The sequence below is a fragment of the Protopterus annectens genome, chromosome 1.part1 (assembly GCF_019279795.1).
Source record: "Protopterus annectens isolate FY-2018-M chromosome 1.part1, PAN1.0, whole genome shotgun sequence".
In the NCBI taxonomy this organism is placed as follows: domain Eukaryota; kingdom Metazoa; phylum Chordata; order Ceratodontiformes; family Protopteridae; genus Protopterus; species Protopterus annectens.
The window spans coordinates 479,706,150-479,722,578 of NC_056726.1; the positions used below are offsets into that span (position 1 = coordinate 479,706,150).

The window sequence follows — 16,429 nt, forward strand, 5'->3', positions numbered from 1 at the left end:
GTTAAGGCCTCTGGACATGTAGGGTAGGAGCCGGGAAAACTCCTATCTGAATTTGTGTCGAAAGTAACTTCCTCATCATTCTATCCATATCTGCTGAGGCTTCTGGACGAAAGGGAAGAGGTGATGGAGGGAGAACGATATCTTTCCAAGAAGGGTGATGGGAGCCAAGATTGGACTGTGTCCAGAAACAATGCATATCTGGTTCTGGATATAGGTTTCAGCTCCGAGGGAGTAGGATCCAAAGTGATGGACCTAGTGTTTGAAGTGGTAGGATCTGACAGTTTGTGAAGTGTCAGATCCGAGGACTTTTTAATCTTCTTTCTTGGCTACAAAGTCAGATCTGAAGAAAATTGAGATGAGCCAACTTGTTCAGAAGGCCTCTTTCTTCCCTCCTTTTTGCAGGCTTGAAGGGTTGAGCTCTTGAAATTTATTTTTTGATCCACAAGGGTCTTGGATTGAAAGGGCAGCTGCAGTGGTGCAGCGGTTAGCATTGCTGCCTCACAGCAAGAGGTTCTCCGGTTCGATCCTCGGCTGGGGTGCCTTCTGTGTGGAGTCTGTATGTCCTCCCTGTGGTCACATGGGTTTCCTCCGGGTGCTCCGGTTTCCACTCAGATCCCAAAGACATGCTGTAGGTGGATTGGACACTCTAAACTGGCCCTAGGCATGAGTGTGTGTGTGTGTGTGTGTGCCTTCTGTGGAAGGTTGGGCGCCGGGCTGGCAACTCAACACAGTAAAACTCCACCGCCAATCATGAGCAGACAGGTGATCCGCTGTGGCGACCCCTAACTGGGAAAAGCCGAAAGAAGAAGAAGAAGGGTCTTAGATTGAAAGAGTTACAAATAGAGCAGATCCTAAGCAGTAAACATACAATGAATAGGTATCACATAGGGGAATTTTGTGTCCATATTTATTATATTTCTTAAAACCCAAAGGTTTATCTGGCATGATCCTGACTAGCAATGAAACAGTAAGCAGAAAAAAAACAGCAAGAAAAATTAGAAAGATATCAAGGAGAACTTTTTTATTTTTAAATGTAGAGGTGGAACGCGTAAAGGACTACCAACAATGGTAGTTTGGAGACTTACTGACAAATGGTAAGGAAAAAACTATACCAGCAATGGTAAAAATAAATTTGCCGATAAATGGCAAAATCAGAAGGAGCTACCAACTATGGTAGAAAAAGGAAAGTTACCAACAGATAGGTAAGACAATGGGTAAAGGGGGGGTAGTAATTAGTAGTATCAGAAAGATAAACAAAGTAGCACTTATCATTTTGAAAAAAAAAACAAGATTTGAGAGCTGTAGCAACTATGTCTGTTCCCAATGGTAGCAAACAAGATATGGAGAAGGAGAGGGACTACAGAATTATGGGTAAGGGAGGAGCTAGAAAGTGTGTGGTTTCCTCGAGCTGCAGAACAGTGGCCAAATCGGATCCGAGGATCGGATCTGGATCCATATGTTGAGGAATGGATGAGAATTGACAACTTCAGACAGCAGCTTATAATATGACCATGACTAACTTGCATAAAATAAGTACAAGAGTGTAAACAAATAAAAATTAATAGAGAGTAAATGAAAATAAATTGAAATAGATTCTGTTTAACTTATATGCAGCTGTTGTTTAAGTTTTTGCTGATTTGCCTATTTTTGTAGATGTCTGTTTATCTTGGAGAATTTGTGTACAAATGTTTTTATTCTAGCACAATATGATTGCAAAATTGTATCACAATGAATGGACCTAAAGTTCTCTGTATGACTCTATATGTTACATGTTAAGTTATCTAGAATCTATATGAAAAACAATGCTGTTCTACCATAACTATATATTTAAATATGTTGCAAAACTCACCTTGCAGTTTATTCTATACATTATTACTTTTTTCTACCTTTTGTTGTTGTCCTTACAGGTAAAGCATATGTTTAGAACTAACCATTCCAAAACTGTCATCAATATTTTTCAGGAAAATATATATAAATGTTGTGTCATTTTTTTTAGGTTCTTTTCAAACTACTGCTGGGCAGTGCAAAGTTTGGAGAAGCAGCCCTGTTTCTGACACTTCTGGGAGTGTTTAATGTTGCATTCATTACCTGCATTCCAGTCATACTGTATTTTACCAAAGTGGAACACTGGAACTCCTTTGAAGATATTCCCTGGGGAAATCTTTGTGGAATTGCTATTCTTTTACTAAGTGAGTAACTGCCGCATTGAATTTCACACTACATTAACTAATTATATTTCAAATGCATTTCTGAACATAAAATGCACATTAATTTCATGATCAGCTGTTTTCAATGTAATATGTTTTTGCTTTGTTGATTTGAAAAGTACGATTGTCACTCATTCATACACATGGACCCCAGAGGTACACAATGAGCAAATATAGCTAAGGTTCGCTATGAATGTGTTGTGAGTAAATATTTTTTTTAAATGGGTAAGTGAAGTAGTCCAAGCACCTTTTTTTCAAAAAGGACTTGGGCTAGTGAAAGACAATACAACAACAAACAGCAAAAGTTGACTTGTACAAGATATAATGGATAATTCAAACTAAAAATGCAAATTCTACAGTAATCATGGTAGCAATCCATGAACCATATTGTACAAGATATAAAATAATGAATGTCCAGTTAAGAAATAACATATCAATAGATGTAAAAATAGCAATCAGTCAAATGAAGCTTTTTTCTTATTTCCAGAATAAACTGATTTTACAGTATAAACTTTCTAAGGAAGTTGAACCAAGTGTAAATAATAAGCTGAGCTTTGAAAAGTAAATCTAGTCATGCACTGCACTGTGATCTAGAGACTATTTTAGTTAGTTGCCTGTAAGATATTATACATAAAGCACGTACACTTGAGGTGAAAAGAAAGATGAACAAGCATGCTAATTCTAAAGGTAGTGCTATTCAATCAAAGCAGCCAGACAGGCAGTGCCCATTACATGTGAAGTATACTGGGGGTCATGTGAACAATAGAGGAATAATTAAGCAATAACCAATGACGTGGTGTGGTATATTGAAGATTTACCCATGGTTGGTGTGGTTTAATCACGAGGGCAAAGCCTGAGTGATTAAATAAAGCCAACCGTGGGTAAATTTCAATATACCACAACCACGGAGTCGGTTATTGCTATTATGCAATGACATTATTTAAGAAAAAAATACTTACTTTTCTTAAGTAATGTCTTTGTATAACGGCACATTACTGTTCTTCCACTGGTTGTGGTACACTGCTTCCTTGTTTTGATGTACTGAGCATGCATATGGGACTTGCATCCCACACATCTAAAGTATTCTAAAGTATTCAATTGTATTTATTACTGCTTGGTAGTAACTTGATTAAAGTGTAGCTATCATTCTAAGTCTTTTGGATTAAGCACTTGGGCTTCAGACCAGTTGTTTTACATTAGGAAGGTTTGTGGCATGCACTGTGGTGGCAGGACAGGTAGCTTTCATCCTTCTAAGTTGGGAACTGCTGATTGAGAGCCCAGTGTCTGTTATTCTTAAAGTGTATTAGTTCTGGTTTAAGCACTTGGGCTTCAGGCCAGTTATTTTACATTAAGAAGGTTTGTGGTCTGCACTCTTGTGGGAGAAGAGGCTGGACTCTGCCCTTCTGAGCTGGGAATTTCTGGTTAAAGGTTTATAGTGCCTGAATATTTGAACTGTATCTTACTGAAATTGGTACACCTTGTTTGCTGTAGCATAGACTAGATCCAGGCCTGCTGAATCTAGCTTTGTTTATATGCTTGTTGTTTGTTTGCTTATTTCCCTGGAACGCTAATTCCACCTAATACGCGGCTTCTCAGTGCTTCTGTGGATCACTAGTGATATCTGCATTGCTTACTGTACTTATTTCCTTGTTTCACTTGAAAGAAAATTACTGTTTGTCGTTTTTGCATTTATGTTACCTGTAACACATTGCACTTAAGTTACCTGGCACTTGCTCACTAAAGCAATTATATAAGTCAGCACTAAAAATTAAAAGCACTACACCCTCACTCCCCACTGGCCCTGGTTTTCAATTATTAAGGAATTTCCAATATTATTCTAGCATGTCCAAAGGTCAGTTGTCAATCTCCTCTCCGGTCCAGCTGGTGAATCTGGGAATCTTGAGGCAATGTTACAACTGCCTCATGTACACAGACAGCCCTCTCCTTCTCCCAACAAATTCTAACACATGTGAGAGATGCAACCATATAGCCAAACTGGAGGCTAAGCTCTCTCAACTCAGTACTGGCATAACCAGTCAGGAGGAGAAGGAAACCACACTCACTACAATTCCAGTCTCACATAGACCTACCATGACAGCAAACCAAACACATAATCACACAAAACATACTGGAGGCTCTAAATAAAGATCTGCCAAAGCAGCAGAGACCTCCAAAGCAGACACCCAAGCAGCCGCTACCCCAAAACAAAACACGTGCAACACATATCTCACAAAGCCAGTGTGCCAAACAGTCACAGCCCTTAAGACTAAACAACACACCTGATACACTTGTAATAGGTGACTCTATCGTCAGGCACACTGACGTCCCGCTCACCAGGCTGAACAAGGAGAGGGTCACGGTGAGCAGCCTGTCGGGTGCTAGGATCCGCCACATAACACAAGCACTCAGGTCACTCCAAGGCAAGTACAAATATGACTCAGTCATTGTCCATGCTGGTGTGAATGACCTGAGACGTACCTCCCTGGACTACATGAAAAGAGACATAAAGGAGCTCTCTGAGCATGTAGCCCAGGCCGGTATGACCCTGACCTTGAGTAGCATCTTACCCTCACCAAGAATGATGCCACAATATGAAGACAAGATGATCAATTTCAACAATTGGCTTAAGTACTGGTGTCATTCAAAGGGGATCCAGTGCCTGTCAGCTTGGGATGATATGCTCGACAAGCCACGATGCTTCGCTAGGGACAGCTTGCACCTGTCACCCCTGGGCTTTCGGATATTGGCAAAGGCTCTTGCTACCCCCATAGTGCCTTTTTTAGGCAAGGCTCAAAAGACAAACCCACCTCCATAGGTATCACAAGGGATAAGAAACTAAGAGTAATGCTCCTCAACGCCAGAAGTCTAAACCTCAAGATGCACGCACTCGAAACTCTCCTTAGCATGGAGAACATCGATATCTGTGCAGTAACAGAAACCTGGTTCAGGGCTCCCGAGAGCACCCCAGCACTACCAGGTTATACCACATACCATGCTTTTCGGCCCCAAAACTTGGACCGAACCACAAAAGGAGGGGAGTATCGATATTCATCAAAGATACCCACACCTCCAGTTTGGTGGCAAAGCACGAAGCATCAGAGACTATCCATGTGCAACTAACAGTGGGTAAAACTGCCTTCCAGTTTATAGCCTGCTACAGACCACCCTCCCAAACCCAGGAACCCCACTCGGCCTTCCTGAGAACACTGGAAAATATGAAGGTCTCTCCAAACACCATTATATTGGGTGACTTCAACTACCCAAACATAGACTGGGAGCATTACTCTAGCTCCAACACCCTAGCCCAAAGGTTCCTAGAATTTATAAACTCAAATGCTATGGAACAACTTGTTACCACTCCCACAAGAGGGGAAAACATACTGGACCTGATCATCACCAACATGGGGACTCTATGCTCCAGACCAGAAGTGTATCCCTCACTGGTAAGATCAGACCATAAACTAATCTCACTGGATATTCACATCCCGACCCCACCCCCTGCCCAGAAAACCACAGTGAAAAACTTCTCTAAAGCAAATTTCACACTTCTCAAAACTGAGGTGGAATCCTTCAAAGCCCCCGGGCCTGTGGAAAATACAGCCCAGACCGCAGAATCCTTTATAAACGCATTCTATGAACACCTTCAGGAATGCATGGATCATGCGATCCCAAATAAAACCAAGACCCAATCCTCCAAAGGCAGACGTCCTGTCTGGTGGACCCCAGCCATAAACAAACTATACAATAGAAGGAGGAAGCTACTAAATGATAGAGCAAAATCCCAAAAGGGAAGGCATCACTGATCAGTATTAGCAAAAAACTACGGGGACACATAAAATTGTCTAAGGCCAGCTTCGAGAGAAAAATTGCACAGGACACTAAGGATAATCACAAGGCTTTCTTTAGTTATGTTAGGAACCTGGGTAGTAATTCCCAGATATGCTCAGAATTAGTCCAAAATGACAAAAAATACACCGAACTCACAGACATTGCCAACATCCTAGCTGACAGGTTCAGCGCAAACTCCCACCAAAAGGGCAAATATCTATCCCAGCAGAGTCCTGCCCCCCTGACATCTCAGATGCTCAGGTAAGAGCCGCCCTCTCCAAAGCAAAAAAACACAGCATCAATGGGACTAGATGGTGTCCCGGGCTGCGTCCTACATGAACTCCAAGAAGAGCTAAACCCAAACATAAAACTACTGTTCAATCTCAGCCTTACTACAGGATATGTGTCCAAAGAGTGGCATACAGCAACAGTGGTCCCTCTCCATAAAGGTGGTGCCTCAACGGATCCTGGAAACTATCGACCCCTAAGCCTTACTAGCTTGGTCTGCAAAGCTATGGAAAGGATCATCATGGACCTCATAAATAAAGATATTGGGGACCTACAAACACTGGATCCTACCCAGTTCGGCTTTGTTAAGGGCAGATCCTGCCTCTTAAACCTGGTTGATTTCTTTGAAACAGTCACCAAGGCCATTTACGAGGGGAAGGTGGTCCACACAGCCTACCTGGACCTCGCAAAAGCCTTCGATACAATACCCCACTCGGGCATTATAGATAAGCTCACCAGGTTAAATATAAACCCCTATGTCACTAGATGGATTGCAAACTGGCTCAAGGACAGAACCCACATGGTTAGAATTGCTGGAGCCATGTCAGACTCCAAACCAGTTACAAGTGGTGTCCCACAAGGCTCAGTCCTGGGACCTCTCTTGTTCGGTATATATTTCTCGGAGGTACAACCAACACGGAAGGACTGTGGCTGACCAAGTTCGCAGATGACTACAAACTGGGCGCCATAATTGACTCTCCAGCTGACACAAGCATCCTCCAAAAGGGCCTCATAGAAACAGACAACTGGTGCCAGAGCCATGGCCTCAAGCTAAATGCCAAAAAGTGTATAGTCATCCCCTTTGGCAAAAACAAAGTGCCCACAAATTACCACATAGGTGGTAATCCATTAAGTACAGAAGAAGTAATTAGGGACCTGGTGACCCAAGTTGATAGCAATCTCTCATTTGACAACCACGTGGCCAAAGTGGTTAGAAAAACATTTTATATAGCCCACCTAATCATGAAGGGATTCACATCTAGATCAGGGAGGTCATCGTGCCTCTTTACTCATCCTTCATCAGGCCCATAATTGAGTACAATGCCCCTTTTGGGATGTACCTTACCAGACACCTGCAGCAACTGGAAAGACCCCAAAAGTACCTCACCAAGAGGATCAAAGGGCTCAAACAGATGCCATATGCTGCCCGGTTAAAGAAACTCCAGCTCTACTCAGTGGCATACCACCTGTTCAGAGGCGATCTGTGCCTGACATATAAAGCCATGTCCAACCCGGAATTAATGGACATGCTGCACCTCAGAAAATCCAAATCCCATCGAGCTACGCTCGAGACTTGAACCTCAGCACTGAAATAAATAGGACATGCTGGAGGGACAGATTCATAACCCAGAGGCTCCCTTCACTCTGGAATAAAATCCCAGTCCAGGTTAGGCAGAGTCCCTCATTGACTCTCTTCAAGAGGAATCTTGATGAGTGGATGGGAGATCGTAGGTTTACCCCGGGTATCACTTCTGTGTCACTGTTAGACAGAGGCACAGTATACTAACCTCGAAAAAGGGCATAGCAAAATAAATTTAAAATGGGTGGCGAAAGCCAAACACATTCTGGCTAGGCTTATAAATGCCCTAGGGCAGATAGCCTAGTATGAACCTATGAACCTATGAACATACCCAGTACATCAATGCTTTGAAATGGAAGCAACGGAGAAAAGAAAGTCATTGCTCTGTTTTTTTCTTTTTTTTTTCTTTATTTGTTAATAAGAAAATGTTTTGAGTACTTTATACCAACGGATAAAAGTCCGGGCAACCGGACCTTTTTCCTTTGGTATATTGTGGGATTTACAACAGGAATGCTGGCCAATCAGTGTGCACGTTTTGGAATATTAATTGGGGTCATTGTATAATCTGTCTTCACCAACAGCAATACACCATATCACACATTCAAGAATGGAGCAGAAGATTATATAAAAGAAAAAAACGGGTCAAAAGAAAGGAAATGAGATGTGGCTGTAAGAGAGCTTTCAGTCCCGTGGAGAATGGAAGGAATACGCACTAAAACCAGATAGGGCAGGAGGAGAGGATGAAAAAGAAGAAAAACAAGAAGGACAGTCGCATACAAGAAGAGATCAAAAGAGGATGCATTAGGAATGCTTAATCAGTAGCTGCCCATGCAGGTGAACAGAGGTATACATACAGTGCTGGCCTTTAGGAAATCGTCATGTCTTTCTCCTTTGACTGGCTGCAGTTGCAAGATGCAGCATAAAGAAAAGCCTTGATTAGTGACTGTGTGTCCTTAAAGGATATTGTTTTAATATGGGGGATACAGGACACAGTTTCCCATGTGGACTATGTAGGTAAACCTCTCCCTAAATGAAAGTAATTTGTAATTTCATTTTGGGTCATTTTTTTTTTTTTTTTGGTTGCTATTGTTCCAGTGTCTATAGATCTGAAAAACTGTCTTTCAATTTTACAAGCATGAAAGACGACACTATCTGAAATGAGAGATCCAGTACTTTGTGAGTTCCATAACTCTGAAAAATAAACTCCGGTTATAAAAAAATACATTAAAAGTTAAAACCTGACATTTTCAGGGGGGTTTCATCTCACTGCATCTCCAATGTAGTAGGCTGTGTACCCATACCCCTGTTACTTACATACACTAACTCTGAAACCACTGTAGTCCGGGAAGAAGGGAAACTCCAAGGTACCACAACCTAAGAATTAGTATATATCACTGTTCATTGCTGACTTATTTATATAAATAAAATATGCTTTCTTATTCCAGTGCAGTCTGAGCTGATATTTGTTGCAATTGTGTATAATACATGTTGTCCCCACATCTGCACATGCAAGCTTGCTATTCAGAGGATCTCATTTCAAGTCCTTAGAATTCAAAAAGTACCCTGAAATACATTAAAGTCAACCAGCACAAGTCTGATTAACAGGAAGTATATGAACGTGTGTCTCAGTAATGGCAGGTTGCATAATTCTGCTTGTCTGACAGTAGATATTCAGGTATGTTCAGTCTATACCTGATGACAGAAATAACTGGTGATTAAGTTTGCATTAGCTGATGACTGGTAAAGACTTTCTCTAATAACCACATACAGTTACTTAATACAACAAAAAAGAGCATTTGTCTGGTATTGAACTTGTGTTCATTCATAGGATCATAGCAAGTTACCAGGCTACTGGCCTTGAGGCCCTTATAACCCTAGCCAAGAAATTAGCCCATGTTCCCACAAGTCAGTACCCAATGCCCCTGTGCAGCAGGGACATGGGTGGAATCACAGGGGTGTATTTTCTATTTCCCATCCAGTCATCCATGTTCCTCTTAAAGAGGGATAATAAAGTACTCTGCTTGACATGGAGAGGGAGTCAATTCCACAGATGGGGGAGTCTCTGGGAGACAAATCTGTCCCGCCAGCAAGTACAATTGATGTCGCAGTTGAGGTTTTGCATGCAGGTCATGCAAGTCGAGTTTGGCTTGCAGATATGCAGCAATTTCATCAAGGTGGGATCAGAGGTTGCTCTGTATACCAAAATAGATCACCTCTGAGGAGTCTGTATGACATGGAGTAGAGGGACAGCTAGCCTGTCTATGTAGTGCAGATTTTTGAAGCCCTGGATTCTCCTGGTCAGGAGCCTCTGTGGTCCCTCCAGCTGCTGCATGTGTTTTGCGAGGTACATGATGAAAGGAGTGTTAAACTCAATCATGGGCTTGATAAGGAAGGAATACAGGGAAGTTATGACTTCCTTGTTCCTGGAAGAAATACCCTTACTAATGAGGTGAGCTATGAAGAAAACTGTCCATACAATGGAGGCAACATGGTGGTCAAAGTTAGATTTCTATCACCTTTGGTGCCCAGGTCTCTCACAACTGCTTGCATGCTTAGGACGTTGTTATTAGTGTGATAATTTGTGGAGATGTCACTCTCCCCAAAGGGGATGATGATGCATTTTTTGGTGTTTAGTTTGAGACCATGTTTCTGGCACCAGTCATTTGTCTGAGTGAGACCCTCTTGTAGTATATCTACATCACTAGGGGAGTTGATGACAGTGCCCAGCTTGCAGTCATTTGCAGACTTGGTTAGCCATAGACCTCTGGTTTTGGCTTGCACCTTAAAGAAGTATATCCCAAACAGCAGGGGCCCCAAGCCCGAACCCTGGGGTACACTGCTCATTACGGGTCTACTACTTGAGATAGCTTCCCCTATTTTGATTGAGTGAGTTCTATCTGTGAGTCATTTAGCTACCCATCTGGTTACATACGGATTTATGCCAAGCTGGGATAGTTTGTCTATTATGCATGAGTGGGGAATAGTGTCAAAGGCCTTAGCCAAGTCAAGGTAGGTGATGTGCACCATCTTCCCCTTGTCCATGGCTTTGGTGACTAACTCAAAGAAGTCTACAAAATTTAACAGGCATGATCTCCTCTTGACAAAACCAAAAAGTGTGGGATCGAGTGTTTGGAGGTTGCCAATGTCCTTGTTAAAATGGTCCATGATAATGCATTCCATGGACTTGCAAATTAGGCTAGTTAGGCTGATGGGTCTATAATTACCTGGATCAGTGGACACTCCACCTTTGTGCAGAGGGATGATGGTAGCCATCTTCCACTCAGCTGGGATGAAACTGGTACTCAGGCTTAGGTTGAATAGGTTGCCTAATGGTGCTGTGAGTTCCTGCCTGAGTTGATGCAGGATGCAGCCTGGGATGTTATCAGGCCCCATGGAAGCTGTGTTTTTAGCCTTTGAGAGGACAGTAATGACTTGTTCCCTAGAGATAGGGGGTGGGGGTGCAGATGCTGGGGGTATCCTGAATTACTGTTTGGGGGGACAAAGGGGTAAAGTTTCCACTGCACCTGTCTGCCAGTAGGTTGGCTATATCCACAGCATTTGTGTACATGGTGTCCTTGACCATCAGTTCTGAGCATATGTGGGTGTCTCCCCTTAGACTGCAGACATATGTGAAGAAGGCCTTATGATTGTCTTTAGGAGATGCGGCCAATTTGGACTCGATGTTAGCTTTGGAGGACTTCACTAATATTCTTATTTGCCTGTTTAGGCCAAGGAGAGATTGCTTCCAATTTGGCACCTGTTCTTTCTTGGTCCTGGACAGCAATTTATTTCCTTTTTTTGTAGAGTTTATTTATAGCTAATGTCCACCACTTTGTTGTAGGTTTGGACATTAGTGCCAGTTCCTACTGTTGGGAAGGGAGCTGTGAAGCTGTTTAAAACTTCCCTCAGGAGGTTGTAATCAGCTTTGGAGAAGTTTTTTTGTTTAACACTAGCTGAGGGGTCAGGGGAGATGGTGACTTCGAAGGTGACTACTTTGTGATCTGATCTTACCAGGGATGATGACACTGCGGGGATACTGCAGTGGTTTCCTATGTTGGTTCGTACCAAGTCCAAGATGTTGTCACCTCTTGTCGGGGTGTAAACCAGCTGGTCCAAGGCACTGGCATTGACTAAGTCAAGGACTCTTTGAGCATTTATATTCTGGCTTAAGTAGTTCTTCCAATCAATGGTTGGGAAGTTAAAATCACCCAGGATCAGGGTATAGGGTTGAATCTTAATAGATTCAAGGAGGTCCAGATAGGTGGAGTGTGTGTCCTGAGTCATGCTGGGGGCCTGTAGCTAACTATGATTTGAATAGGGGTCTTGTCAACTATTAACTGCTCCTGGAGCATCTCCTGTGCATCATACTGTTTGATCAGTCTGGAGGTGTGTATATCTTTACTATATATTGAAACTCCATCTCCTTTGCCTTTGCTACCCACAGTTTGGGATCTGCATGTATGATAGGATGAGCAACCAGGTAAGGCTAGGGTGCTGTCCGCAGCTTTGTACCAGGTTTCTCTGACTGCACAAATGTCAGCATCTTCCAGGGTTAAGAATGCTTGCAATGAGTGCAGTTTCATGTTGAGACTCCTAGACTGCAGCAGCATGACCTTTAAATTGCATTTAGATGAGATTCTCATGTTGGTAGTTTTGAACTCAAGACATTTCCTAAAAAAGGCAGTAGGGGGGAGACAAGAGCCTTTGCCAGGAACCTGAAGCTGAAGCTCAGATAATTTAATGAAGTATTTGACAGCTCACTGTGGCATTCAGAGTTTGCCAAGGAGACTATTGAATGACTGCATATCAGCTGATGTATACAATAAAATAACAACAAGGACCATTGGAGGATACATTATAGTTGACTGGGGCATTGATATAGCAGCTACCAGAGAAGAGCAGTTATCCAGTAATACACACTGTTGGTTGCGCCTAATTATGGCTAAAATGGTCATCAGTATTATTATTAGGTCTCCATATCATTCTTTTATAGTTATAGCAATTATTCCACCTGTTCACACTGCTTTGTCTGCACTGATTGTTTTTCTTCACAACCCCTTCTCTCTGCATGAGTAAGCATCACTTTTCCCCAGCACTGAAGTATAGGCATTTAATGCTGATCATCTGTGAATATGAAGCTAAAGTACTAATGCAATCTCACTTTTGATAGCCAACGTTTGTCCAGCACCTGACATTTTAAAGCCTCAAATGTATTACATAGTAAATAACTGGCTTGATCTGTTGGAGGGCTTACACAGACGCATACAAGGTACCACTGCATGATACTGTCCCTCTTTCTTCTAGACTTAGTTCATTGATACAAAAGTCCTTTTGGTCCCAAAACAGTGTTAGGTCATCTGTCTAGGTCAAGTAACATTTGGGACTGGATTCCAGTGGGAACAAAAGGATAACACTGGGACAACTATTAGTAAGTTAAGGCAGATCTGCTTTTGGGAACAGCAGAATTATACTAGTCTCATGATATAACACGTGTAGTTCCAAAGATCTGGATCCTTGATATCAGGGTGGGATATTGCTGCAGTGTTATTTCTGAAGATGTCCTAACTGCTGAGGTCAAGAAACACAGTCCAAGTTTTATATTGTATGCTAAGTTACAATATTCATATGACAGAGCTGTACCAAAAGTAAAATATAACAGCATCCTTTTTATCCTCAACCTGACAATACAAACCTCATTGTTTGGGGATTGAACCTAGGATCCCAATTTCAATCCCCAAACAAAGGTCACCATTTTCCTTTCTTGCTGAGTTTGTAATACCAGGTTCATGGTTTGTACTGCATTGGATGCTTGTGTGTTTAAAAAATCAGCTACATGAAAGTTTTCTAAATGAAAGGAAAACTGCTCTTTTTGGTCCAGTAATAGTGACAACTGCACAGAATGTGAGGGTCCTGGGTTCAATCCTCAGACAAGGGACAGAAATGTCCTTTTCTGTTCAGTTGTTCATAATTTGAATAAAATTATTAAAAGGGAACACTGGCTGATTTATACATCTGTACAACAGAAATGACCTACTATGCCACATGTATTTTCTCACTACTGGATGTTAATCATAGATTTTGGCAAATTACATTTGATGATAAAAGTTCAAAGTTATACAGTTAACACACTTTTAGGAAGATACAGATTCCTCAAACTTCCATTTTAAATTTCAAAAGCTCTTGAAGTTTTTCAGAAGTGGTTATGTAGGTTATTGAAGGGTTCAGAAGTATCACTAAAATTATTGGCAATGTAATGGTGTGATGTGTAACCAAAGAAGAGCAGAAGAATATATTTATTAATTTATTGACTAGGCAAACAATATAGCCACAAAACAACAGAAATATGTGCAAAACTAGAGTTCCATAACTAAGATACAAGGTTTAGGTTTGAACATCAGAAGACATGAAATAAAAAGATGTTGAAGTCAGACTGTAGTACACAGGTCTATAGGGTCTATATTAGAAACCTGAAAAGGCTAAATTCCAAATGTATGTACATCGACACATAAAGGTCGATGTACATACAAAGCGAAACATGTAAATGGCGAAAAACAAAATGCTGAACGCGTTTTGTAATCAAAACGCATCAAACAGGTAAGCAAAATAAAAAATAAACATTAATTTAATATGCTTTTGCAGGGGGGAAAGCCCCTCTGCACCCCCCCACACCTCCCTACTTGAATATACCAACTCCGAGACTGCACTACAGTGGGGATAAGGACATATTTCCTTATCCCCACCATCATGCTGCTGGCTAAAAGACACATTTGGCGTTTTGAATTTTGCCATTTACGTGTTTCACTCTGTATGTACATCGATCTTTATGTGTCGATGTACATACATTCGACATTTAGCCTTTTCATGTTTCTAATATGTAACCGGGTCTATATTAGAACATCGAAAGTTTAATGGTTCGAATCACTAAAGGTCGACCTTTAATGATTGAACCATTACAATTTTAAATGTTCAGAAAAAAATAAATAAAACAAAAAAAAGAAAATCTAAAGAGTTTAGGCAGGGGGACAAGCCCCCCTGCACCCCCCCCCCAAACCCCCACTACTTAAATATACCAACTCCGAGACCGCACTTCATTGAAGTAAACAGAAATCACCCCTTACGGAGATTTCCATTTACCCATTCAATGTTCTGCACTTTCGCTGTTCTCGTGTCGACAATGTCGGATTCCACATTGTCAGCTTTCAAGAGTACAATAGGTAACCGTAGTACACATAAGTCAGAGCTGTAGTACACATACCTCCACTAGGGGATAAACTGGCACTTATCAGAACTCTTCAAAAGATACAGTATCTTTGAAAGTTTGATCCAAGAATATCAGAAATCAGTGGCAAATTGAGGAAACTGTTGAAATAAGCTGTGACACAGTACTGGAGTCAGAAGCAAGAAAAGTTTTGGTCTGTCAATTTTTTTTCAGATAACTACCTTATTCAAAGAACTGAGACAACAGCATAAAACATAGCATGAAAAAATAAAGACATTTTTAATATAGTAAAGGTACAAGCAGTCATAAAACTACAAAACTGGAAAAGAAATAATATTATAGAGAACAATATATAGGTTCATAGGTTCATAGGTTGATACTAGGCTATCTGCCCTAGGGCATTTATAAGCCTAGCCAGAGTGTGTTTGGCTTCCACCACCCTTTTAGATTAGTTGACTGTGCCTCTGTATAGTAGGTCACAGAAGGTAGCCTTTTTAAGGTTAGTTTACTGTACCTCTGTCAAGCAGGGACACAGAAGAGATCCCAGGGGTAAACTTACGATCTCCCATCCACTCGTCAAGATTTCTCTTGAAGAGGATCAGTGAGGGGCTCTGCCTAACATGGATTGGGATTTTGTTCCAGAGTGAGGGGATCCTCTGGGATATGAATCTGTCCCTCAAGCATGTCCTATTTATTTCTGCGCTGAGGTTCAAGTCCCTGGAGCTTGTAGCTCTAAGGGATTTGGATTTCCTGAGGTGAAGCATGTCCATTAATTCTGGGTTGGACATGGCTTTATACATCAGACACAGATCGCCTCTGAGTAGGCGATACACAACTGAGTAGAGCTGGAGTTTATTTAGCCGAACTGCATAGGGCATCTGTTTGAGCCCCTTGATCCTCTTGGTGAGATACTTTTGGGGTCTTTCCAGTTGCTGCAGGTGTCGGGTAAGGTACATCCCAAACTGGGAATTGTACTCAATTATGGGCCTGATAAGTGATGAGTACAGGGGCACAATTGCCTCTCTTGATCTCGATGTGAACCCTTTTGTGATAAGGTGGGCTATATAGAAGGTCTTTCTAACCACTTTGGCAACGTGATTGTCAAAGGAGAGATTGCTATCTACTTGGGTCCCCAAGTCCCTAATTACTTCTTCCGTACTTAATGGATTACCACCTATGTGGTAATTTGTGGGCACTTTGTTTTCCCAAAAGGAATGACTGTGCACTTTTTGGCCTTTAGTTTTAGGCCATGGCTCTGGCACCAGTTATCTGTCTCTGTGAGACCCTTTTGGAGGATGCTTGTGTCAGCCAGAGAGTCGATTACAGCACCCAGTTTGCAGTCATCTGCGAACTTGGTCAGCCATAGTCCACCCGTGTTAGCCTGTACCTTGGAGAAATATATACCGAACAAGAGAGGTCCCAGGACTGAGCCTTGTGGGACGCCACTTGTAACTGGTTTAGAGTCTGACATGGCACCTGCTATTCTGACCATGTGGGTTCTATCCCTGAGCCAGTTTGCAACCCATCTTGTGACATAGGGGTTGATATTTAAGCTGGTGAGCTTATTTATGATGCCCGAGTAGGGTA

At 41.8% G+C, this 16,429-nt stretch overlaps 1 protein-coding gene across 2 annotated transcripts in view; it reads left to right on the plus strand.

The window, feature by feature from the left end:
• SLC35F3 (solute carrier family 35 member F3) overlaps nt 1-16,429 on the plus strand; it is a 1,790,855-nt gene that overhangs the window by 1,602,843 nt on the left and 171,583 nt on the right. For both annotated transcript variants that reach the window (XM_044076176.1, XM_044076184.1), the window contains one exon: nt 1,997-2,189. In XM_044076176.1, the coding sequence (XP_043932111.1) occupies nt 1,997-2,189 (193 nt within the window). The remainder of the gene's footprint in view (nt 1-1,996; nt 2,190-16,429) is intronic.